Below are 10,807 nucleotides of genomic sequence, written 5' to 3' on the forward strand. Positions count from 1 at the left end.
ATATATATATATATATATTCAAAGCAGAGATAAGTTATTGTTTTTTAACACTATGTTAAAATGACTATGTTAATATTCTGTCTGATTTTGGCATTGATATTTCTTACCTCAGTGTTGAATGTAAAATGTTATTGCAATGTCTATAATATTTTTACAGTGTCAATTTAATGGTTTCATCATGTTTTTCAGATACCGGAGCAATTCCAACCCAAAAAGCAAATTTTACTTTGACAATTAATGTCAATTTTCAGCTGGCTTTTAATGATCTAAGCTCACCTCAATCATTAGAATTCATTAAGAAATTAGAACGGGAGGTAAATTTTTTTCATTGTTGAACAACTTAATGCTAGTGGTATATAGTATTTATTCGTGTCATATAACTTACTAATTGTTATACTTATTATTTACCAGGTAACAAGTTCTACTATATAACGCTCCTTTTTATCATTTGTGTTTTACTCAATACTGTTTTTTTATGTTAATTTATAACATTTTTATTTATTGTTAAAACCATGCTATAATAACATATGTCCTTTGTTGTAGCTTGAAGGGCTATGCAAAGAAGCAGATCCAGAAACGTTTAAAAAAGTTCAAGTCATCAAGTTATCGTATGTTTATATTTCAACTTTACTGATAACATTTTTTAAATTACTCTTTAATCCAGTAGAAGCTATTTTTTTGGTAATATCTTTCTATTTTTCAACTGTAGACCAGGAAGTGTTGTTGCAGAGAGCGTGGCAGAGTACATCTATCCAAACAATGAAACTCAAATCCAATTTGTCAACACTCAGCTTGATGGAGTGTTGCATGATATCTTGAATAACACAAGTAACCTCAAAAATATATCTCAGGCCTTCAATAATTCAGCTGTGCAGTTAAATGGATTCACCTTCCAGCCATCTAAAATTACAAGTAAGTGCACTCTTTCAGTTCTAAATGTGCGTACTGAACTTCTTGTTTCTTTGCACTGTCCGTGTTTCTTCTTCTAATTTATGTCATTAACATTTCTATATTTGTATTATGGTACTTTTACAAAAATGCTAAATACATCACTTTTTTTATCAATCAGATATTACAGATCTAAAGCCTTTTATAACCTGCTCTTATGCTAATTACACTGCTGAGATTATTAGCGGTCATTGGCAGTGTATTGGACCTTGCAAAACAAACCCTGATTACTGTCATCAACATGGAGAATGTCGTAATAACATAGACACAGGGCCAACATGTAGGTAAGCAAAAACATCTGTTTTTATCTTAATTACAAAGCCCTTACATATTATATTTTGCTCTTAATGGTTTTTTTTGTAACGTTTCCCTGTTATGGCCCTTCAATCCAGGTGCTTCAAGTCTAGCCTTGAGCAGTTTTATGGCCCACGGTGTGACCTCTTCCGTCGAGGTCCAGGGTTCTATGGTGTACTCTTTGGATCGTTGGCAGCAGCACTCCTGCTCTTGATTATCATTGTCATTGCTGTCATTGTCAAAAAGAGACATATGGCCGTTTGGTGGGTTGTGATGCCCAACACAAATCTTCCTATATAGTAACTTGGTCAACAAATGTTGTTTCTTTTTGTCTGCAATCATAAAGTTACAAACATTGCCATGGGAAACTAAAGAAACTGTCACTTTATTTTAGGAGAAGAAGCAACTCCTACAACAGAAGACTGTCTGCCTTTGAGGAAGATTTCTTTGACTTCTCTGATACAGGTGTGTTTTTTTAGTATTTTTTTTTTTTTTAGATCCGCTAAACAATTGATCCACAAGGACTCAAACATTTGCAATTTCAATATTATCCTGTTTTTTCTTCCAGGAGATCACAACTTGGGATTTGCAAACACTTAAACATCAAAGGTTTTAGGCCACATCTAAAAAATGTTGACAGCCAATTGCAGGTATTCTTGATTACTAGTCTGGTATTACATACAGTACCTCTGGAAGTCTTCTGAAGCACAAGGATAGATAAATGTAATATTTTATTTAAAATGTTATTAATATGTAATCATTCTTGTGTATTTCCAGATCAAAACAAAACATCCAGAGGTTTTGAACATTAACTCTATGAAGGTTAAAGACAACAACATTTTTTTGTTTTCCATGCTAGCAATAAAGCAAATTACAAATCAGTGCGCAATACCACCATTATGTTGCACATGATATCATATTATGATATCATGTAATGGGTAGTAATGGGCTAGTAATGGGTTATGTTAATGCCTTTATTTATGTTAATTGTAGTTTACTGTAGCCTCTTGTGCCCTTATTTAAAAACGCAATGTCTATTCAGACTCCAGTTAATCACACCTCACTACATGAGCATTGCTGCTCTGCAGTATTGAGAAACACTAGGTAAGAAATGTAAAAAAATTTAAAAAAAAAAGTTTTTTTCTGTACTTCCTGAAACTCTTGTCCAGGGTTTGTTTCAGAACTCATGTCCTCATCATACACAAACATGCTGTTACATTTTTGACCTGGTGGCTTTTGTTCTACATTTACTACAAATACACAAAATAATGACAACATTAAGAATATGTTTTTAAATCACGAAGATGCAATAGCAACCAGGAGTATACTGATACTAAGAATAAAATGTGATTTAAATATTTTCAAGGTTGCTTAGATGAGTGTAATTTTTATCAATGCCGGCATGGGATTTGGAACATGTTTATTTTGAGATGTGAGTGTTTTTGGTATTCCAAAAAATGCAATGGGCTTTGACTAATATCTGCAATATGCACTTGCCTCAACAGTAAGTAATATGTTTTGATAACACAAACTCTGTTACACATGCAATAATCTATAGCATTCAAATACATAGGTAATGCATGATTAGAAACATCTGTTCAATTATATGTAAACCCACAGTAGCCATGCAAAATGCTACTTCAATTGTGCCAAAGAAGTGTTGTTGTATTTTAAGTCTGCATCTAGGGTTCCTGTATTTGTTTCAGTTAGTGAAAATCATGTTCACTATCCTTGCTAAGCTAAAGAGGGTAATGGTGGCTTGTCAATACAATATCCTGACACTAGATGGCATACACACGCTTGTTTAAGTGATGCTTAGCCATTGCCATGTGACTAGAGAGGCACAGAGATAGACAGTTTACTACAAGTGTTTGTGATCTATAAAGCAAATGAGAGTGATGTGAAAATGTTTAATTGTTTAATCAACCTCAGCAGTGATCACCTCTGTCCTGTTGTAGAATTTGAAATGTGTACTGTTGCATCAGTTAATAACAGCTTTATCAGTACTGTAAGAGTCCAATATTATTGTTCCTGTCATATCTAGTCAGGAAACTGGCATTGAGATCTCTTTTTGTGCCACTGTACCTTGAAATGCTAGTGCACATCCCTGCTGCTGGTCCTCAACAGTAATATTCAGTTCATTGATGTCTATCCATCTGATCCATTAATGGTTAGTGTACACCAAGTGGCTGACTCAGAAAAAACACTTGTTTACCTTCACTTGATGTACTATACTTTCTTTACAAGTAATCTGACCTGAGTAAAATTTAACCAGCAGCACTTCAGTCTAAGTTAAATATTTACAACTCTGTCCACTACTCATAACATATGATAAAAAAAAGTCACAGCAAAAGAAAAGGCTGTGCATGCAATGGAATTAATTAGCAGATTTTTCCGAATACCTTTCTACAGGTTTCTTTGCTAAGTCAGATGGGAATCAAAATACAGAAGAAGCCAACATAGAATTTACAAACTCTACTTCTCTTCCCTCTTAAAAATATGACAGATTGCAGATATGCATTTCCTTGCTATAACCAAAAGTATAATTATATACACCATTTATGATAATTAAATGGATTATTCTCCAAATGTTGTCTACATACATACATTTTAACTGGCAAAATGTTTTTCCCGGCTCAGACTCTAATTATTTGTCAGGTATTCTGTGACACTGCCACAGTAGCCTGATATCGTTGTACTGTTAAATACACCTTTTCACTTACAAGGAGATACTAAAAAATGGCATATTGTTGAATGTGGAATACAACTGCAGATGTTTTATAGATGTTTTATAGATATGTTATGTTGTGTGAATTGTATAAACCCTGGAAATTTTTGTTGTTGAGCATCTAACCTAAAATGTGAAGAAAAAGTTTTTCTCACTTTTAAAGGTCAAACCAATTAAATTTTCCCCCAGATAGACCTATTTTATAGTGCATTACTATTGAAGACAAAGGTTGCATTTAACTATTTAGTGTCTTACTTTTTTGTTGTGTGTATAAAAATAGGTCATCAGTGTAATAATTATGTAAAATGGTTATATTACTACTCAGCATACTTCTTTGTTTATAGCAGAATTGTATGTAATTTTCTAGTGGATCAATGTCAAAATCTGCAGCAGTGCAGACATGTAAATTGCCAGTCACAGAAAACAAACATTCTCTCTTTTACTCTGACCACTGCAGACTAATCAGCAGAGGCTGTTTTGCAATTACTGAGGCATTAATCATAATTACTGTAATAATTCTTATCATTAAAACAATTTGGTTTCACTAGTTAATCCATTGGCTCTGCCAGCCAAGGACTTCTATCTAATTAACTGAGGCCGTAGTAGGCTGTAGCTGAGCTGCTTCAACTGAAAGTTAAATCCCACAAACTCAATGCCATTATTAAATCCAAGGTAGACTAAACATTCAATGGCATATTTAAGTACAAGACTCAAGTTGTGTTGTCAAAATAAAGCTCATTCAGGAAACAAAAGGTTTAAGAAGAATCAGCCACAGAATCCGTTTAGAACACAAAGTGACTGAATTCAATAGAGAATTATAATGATCCCTTGGGTTTTTTGGCTGAGTTTGATAAAAAAAAAAGCTTAATGTGAAATCAACAGTTGGAGTCTAAGCAAGTAACATGTCTGAGTTCTGGCTAAGAACACAACAATGCCTTTTCATGCCACAGCCATGCTATAATGTGTGTCGCTCAAACACTACTGACAAACCACACGCTTTGTTAATTCATCTGACACTTGACCTTTCCTGCCCCCAACAGACATTTAAAATGTGCAGCCACAGTTGCTATAGTCACCATCAATGCTGTCGCCTAGCAGCTCACATACAAGTAAACCAGGTGAAAAGGTTTGCAGATGGCCTCAATAGCTCCAACTGCTGCCTTTTGTTCCATTATGACAATAATTGTAAATTACTACAAACCTACAGAAATGCTTACTGCCTTGCTGAGAGGTTATGTGGTGGGTATTGTAACTGCAGCTAAATAAGTAAGGATTTGACCGCTAATTCTCTGTGTGGCTCACTGTGGTTTCGGCTCCATGCCTAACCACATGGACTCAAGTCAAAAGTTAAACACTTGCAACATTGTTAAGTGCTCAAAAAACCTGTTGGTGCAAAGCTGGCTAGCACAGAGCATCTAAGGAGTCATGCAGGAGGAGACTGTGTTTTAACCAGGAAGAGGAAGGCAATACATTGTGCACTGTATGTATTGTCAGTCAACTATTGTAAGTCACTCTTCTTTCTTTGGATAGAGGCCAGTTACAAAAAGGCACAGCATGAGGGTGTGTGGGTGATAAAACAGGCCAAACAGCTGAGTTGAGATGTCAGGCTTGATAGATTCAACAAACAGAATAAAGCAGACTCATAAATAATTCATTTTATTTTGCTTTCTTTTTTAAAGAATATATACTTATGAACTATTCATAACAACAAATGGAATTGTTAAATACTGTACACAGCATACTGTATTCTCCCAGTGCATGTCTTCACCACAGCAGAGAGGTTATTTCTTAATAAACTAGTCTTCATTCAGTTTTATTATTTCTAATAAGACATGAATACCTTAAGATTAAATAGTATCAGTGTATGATGTAAACATTTTTCAGACATTGAAGTCAAAAGCAACATTGTGTTGGCAAGGTTTTGTGAGCAGGAGGGAGAGAAAAAGTATATTTCATATTTGACCTTAACAGTTATGTTTCCCAAACTGAATACCATGTTCGATACAAAAGTTTACTTCAATACATGTGCTACATTTACTATATCGTCCTGATGCTTCTTGAATCATCTACATAACGATTACAACACAAAATCATACATTTTCTAGGCTGCCAGCAGCCAAAGTCTCTCTGACCACACCCACTGCAATCATGTAAGGCAGGAATGCATGAGCAGAACAGGAAAGTCTGTGTCAGGTAGGTAAACCCTGCACTGTCTGTGTAATGCGTCTGTATTAACAGTTTAGCCCAACATCTTCGTGATCTAAGATCTGCATGATCTAAAATCTCTATTTAAGGAAATCCGGGTAGAATTGACTTTGTCTTACACTTAACTGAAGTGTAACTGAATATAAATTATGTGTCAGGTCACACATGGAGCTTTTACTTCATCTTTTGTAGGTTATAATTTTAGATTTTGCCTTTAATAATGGGGACTCTGTGAAATATATGATATATTTCAAAGGGAAGTGCAGTAGTACTTGAAGCAAATTAGTTCCAAGCAATGAATCACAGCTTGACAAAAATAAGCTCCTCCAACTGTTTGATAAAATTTCAGTTAGGATAGCATACATTCCCTTATTGTTCAACAGGTCAATTTCTGTGCAACAAAACAGACCTGGACACTAAAAGAAAGCAATTACGTTTTAAGAGGGCTGTACTCAAACGCAGGCGCTGCAAATAAGCAGAGCCAAGTAACAAGTATGGTTGACAGTTTTCTACCAATTGTAGAAAGTCTTTTTATAAAGTCTCACCAGAACACTTTTCCAACTGCTGTTCACATGCATGTATGCAGAAACATGTCCATGCACATACATACACACACACACACACAGATACACACACACACACACACACACACTCACTCATTAACAGACAACTACACCATTTAAGCTGCACTAAACATTCCAATGGAACATGCGTAGCTACCAGTAATGTACCCACATCTTAGTACAAAATATACCATGTGGGAAACAACAAATACACAGATATAGTGGCCTAAGTAAAACTGAAACTTCATCAAGGCAGGGAAACCATATTGTGTTGAGATATAATAGCAAACAGAAAAGAGATTTGTGTGCTAGCATCCTTCATTTTGTTAAAAATGAATTATCCTTGTATTTAGACTTCATTCATTAAGTTATACATGGTTACATTACTGACCTGTCTCTTGTGAGATACAAAAGCAGCGTCAATGCATCTCACAAAACATCCTCAACCTTCCAGACACCGAAAACACTGAACACACGAGGTTCAAGGCCTGCTTGTACCATCTGACTGTACCACATCATCAAAAACAGCACAGTATTAAATGTCATGTAATAAAAAAAGCACATCAAAAATAAGCTCTACAATGTTGAATTTTGCCCACAATCTATTGTCAGGGATACTGTTTTTAAGTAAAGTATCTCAGTTGTGATAGCTATTCCAACATTACCAGTAACTGATTACAGTGCGCACACACCCTGTGTGTTCAGAATACATAGGGGTTAAAAAAAAAAAAAATGTAAAAGCAGCGGTTTGAGGGTTGATAGCGTCCAGTTTCACCATTTTCAAGTGGTTTTTGCTCATTTACAGTAGAGTCCTCTGCTACTTCCACTAAAACTGTTTAAACTAAATCCACATGTGCTTTCCCACTGGTGTGACAGTCCCAGACTGAGTCTGATACATCTGTATTGCGCGCTCCAGGGCTGTTAATGACACGAAGAAATCGCTGAGGCAAGAGATAGTAATGTGTGGTGCTGGCCTTTTTGCCGTTCTCCATAACAGGGAGGATGCAGGGGGAGCCCTCACTGTTCTGTCTCTGTAAACCCCGACAGCTTACGTACTTAGGATTCGGGGCAAAGCTTTGGGTCGGGGGCATCACCCCATTAATGTATGTTGGGAGGCTCTTGGGGCTGGGGGTGCGGGAGCTGCTTCTGGACAAAGGTTCCCTTGGGGGCACCTTGGGTGGTTTGTCGTCATCGCTGTAAGCCCCTGACGAGACCTCTGCTGACCAGCGGCGATAGTCTCCTGTCTTGATTGTCCGAGGAGGGATTGGGGGTGGCACCTCAGGCTTATCCATACTTTGGGTGTGGCGTTTGTGACATGTGAGGCGCAGCAGCGAAGGCTTGTTCAAGGACCCAGCTGGGCCAGAGTGTGATCGTTGTAGTCTCCTCTGACAGACCACTGGCTTAGGTGGTTCCTGTCGCTGCTGCTCATACTGTTCCCGCACTTCCTGCGGAGGATGTGCTTGATGCTGCTGTTGGGGCTTCCTCTGGCTTTGCGGTCCTAATGGCCCATCATAGTAAGCATAGTTAATCTGGCCGCAGTCCCTAAAGCTCCTTCGACTGGGGACTCCATATCGAAAAGGAGACGATTTTGGACACTGATCAGACACCAGGCAGCGGCTGTCGTCTGAACTCGTAAAAAATTCTACCTCACTGTCCATAGCCTGCTCAGGGGAGATGTCTGTTTGTGGAGGGATGGGGGGCAGAGGCTTCGAGCATCTGCCTGGCGTCTGTGGGGGACTGCTGCACTCGTACACTGAGAGCCTCTGGAATGAGGGGACCACCTGGTCGTCATCAGCAGGACTTGGGGTGGATGGTTCAGCACTGCAGGACAGGGAGAGATGGGAGGGCCGGGATTTCTTTGGAGGTAATCTCTGTGAGCTGAAACTGTGTTTATGTCCTGTCAGAGAGAAAATAATGAAACAGACCCATCACATTAATGGCACAGTATAAATTGTTACGGTTGTTTGACAAAAATCACTATTTACTACTCCAATGGACTCCTATCTTTTTCTGGAAACCACTTACTATATCCAATATGTAGCAGATGATTCAAAAAGAACAACACATCCAATGCAGCATTTGAATATTTCAAAAGACCTGCACTGTGCAGATGACAGCTTATGCACTTACTTTCATGACTTAGAGACAGTGGAGGTGGCCCCTTATGCTGTGCACGAGAGCTGTAATCTGTGTGTGCAGTGTCCATACTGAAGTAGAAGCTGTTAAAAAAGAAACATTAGATTAGTACTAGTTTATGAGCTACATAACATTTCATTGTACGTTGCAATAAATCTCTGACTGACATGAACCATAAAAAGGCAGCATGTCATGCAGATTTGAAATACTGTCCCCTTTAAAAAAGTCTTCCCCTAATGGACTGCTAGTTGTGGCACCTGAACACTCACTTGTCCAGCTCATGGCGATCGCTCCAGGAGGGTTTGGATCCAGCCATGCTGAGACAGTAGCTGCCCCTCAGGAAGGGGTTTTCTATGGGAAAAGAGATCTCCTGGGTAGTCAGGCCCACTGTGGACATGCTCCAGGCACACTCGGGTCGCATCAAAGTCAGGAAACACTCAGATCGCCCGGCTGGCTGCCCCTGCTTCTGGTGTACCTGTAACACAGCAATGAATGACAGTGAAAGGAGGCTGATAGAAAAACAGATGAAGAGAAACAGAACATGTGGTAGCACATTAAAAAAAGAGTGCAAATACCACATCCCCCCCTTTTTGCTGCCCACCAAACAGAATTTTCAGTTATGGCCTTTAGCTTATTTTTCTTTTCCCTCCCATAAGACAAGAAAACAATCTTCTATGACAGATGTGACAAAAGCTAGACAAAAAGTTTGACAAGATTTTCGGTCTCTTATGTCCACATACTTGACGAGGACAAAGCACTTCATCATTCATAATGAGTATTTTACAAAGAAAGCTGAAAAGCAGTAGGTAGACCAAAATAATTTACAAAGATATAGATGTAAAAATGTTGCTGTAATTTACAGATTGTTGTTGTTGTTCACTCTACAAGTCTACTTTACTCAAAAACTAGCCTGAAGTAGATGACTAATCAAAGTTAGAAGTTGAGTTGTATAAAGGGGAAACAGTGAGAGCAATTGGTGCTTCAGTTTTGATTTATTTGACAACACGTTGATTCATAAATAAATACAATTGTTAATTGTTAACAGCTCACTGAATGATCTTTACATGTCAACTCTATATATATATAGAATATATACAAGTCTAAATTTAACATAGCAATCTTCGGTTTGAACTCATTAACCAACTTTCAAACTTCTCTTTCTACAGACTGTACCTTGACTCTTAATATGTTTACAGTTGATTTTAAACTTGACTGTGCTGTACTCCAGTGCTGCAATCTCGCTTGTCCTGAACGGCAGAGGAAGGGACTCCTCCAGTTACCGTAGATATACCCGATGTTGCAAGAACTCCTCCAGTCACATGACCTGAATGTCTGTGTCATGTCAAGTATGTGTCAGGGCTGAGTAAACAATGTGTACAATATTCAGAGGGGAGGAAATCTGCCAGCATATGGATATTTCTGGGGTCAGCAATACACTGGAAGCAAAATCTGATCTGAATGTCTTGACTCACACTGGATTAACCAGTTGGGTATGTCACAATCTCTGGAGACATGAGTTTAGAAAGTGTTATAATAAAGTATTCAGTGCCTACTATAGGTATATTTGTTGTATACCATGTGTGAGTTCACTGACACCAGGCATGCATTGTTGCTTTGGTGCCATATAAGAAGTCCTATTTTTCAGACTGCAGTAAAACAGGTGCATCCATTGGCCTGGTGGTCATCTCTTCTGGAGACCACAAATGCACACACTGGGACAAGTTGTCCTCCTTATAATGTTGGAGTGATGACTGAGAAGAACACGGCCCTCTCGCTGTGTGTGCTGCCCTGACAGCTGGGGAGAAACAAAGCTCTAAAACAACAGGAAGCCTGGGTCAGCAGCACTAGCCAAACTGCCCAACAAGGCATGCACTCCACATGCCCAGGGCAGTCGATTCGGTTCGGTGGGGATGGGAAGCAACATGATCCTCGA

General features: G+C 38.2%; 2 protein-coding genes across 3 annotated transcripts in view; one reads left to right on the forward strand and one right to left on the reverse strand.

Annotated features, from left to right (window-relative positions):
• Positions 1–2,003, forward strand: part of LOC116687549 (mucin-3B) — a 2,408-nt gene extending 405 nt beyond the window's left edge. Inside the window, exons 2-8 of the mRNA XM_032513009.1 lie at positions 190–314; positions 544–608; positions 710–912; positions 1,070–1,232; positions 1,341–1,505; positions 1,637–1,707; positions 1,811–2,003. Coding sequence (XP_032368900.1) covers positions 190–314; positions 544–608; positions 710–912; positions 1,070–1,232; positions 1,341–1,505; positions 1,637–1,707; positions 1,811–1,842 — 824 coding nt within the window. The 3' untranslated portion in view covers positions 1,843–2,003. The remainder of the gene's footprint in view (positions 1–189; positions 315–543; positions 609–709; positions 913–1,069; positions 1,233–1,340; positions 1,506–1,636; positions 1,708–1,810) is intronic.
• A 3,602-nt stretch (positions 2,004–5,605) lies between these two features.
• The window catches only part of errfi1a (ERBB receptor feedback inhibitor 1a), a 6,463-nt gene continuing 1,261 nt past the window's right edge, over positions 5,606–10,807 (reverse strand). Inside the window, exons 2-4 of one of the 2 annotated variants that reach the window (XM_032513766.1) lie at positions 9,144–9,349; positions 8,869–8,957; positions 5,606–8,635 (exon numbers count right to left, since the gene is read on the reverse strand). In XM_032513766.1, coding sequence (XP_032369657.1) covers positions 7,575–8,635; positions 8,869–8,957; positions 9,144–9,295 — 1,302 coding nt within the window. In that variant the 5' untranslated portion in view covers positions 9,296–9,349 and the 3' untranslated portion in view covers positions 5,606–7,574. The other variant, XM_032513767.1, reaches the window with a different exon arrangement.

This window comes from Etheostoma spectabile, chromosome 4 (genome assembly GCF_008692095.1).
Source record: "Etheostoma spectabile isolate EspeVRDwgs_2016 chromosome 4, UIUC_Espe_1.0, whole genome shotgun sequence".
NCBI lineage: Eukaryota > Metazoa > Chordata > Actinopteri > Perciformes > Percidae > Etheostoma > Etheostoma spectabile.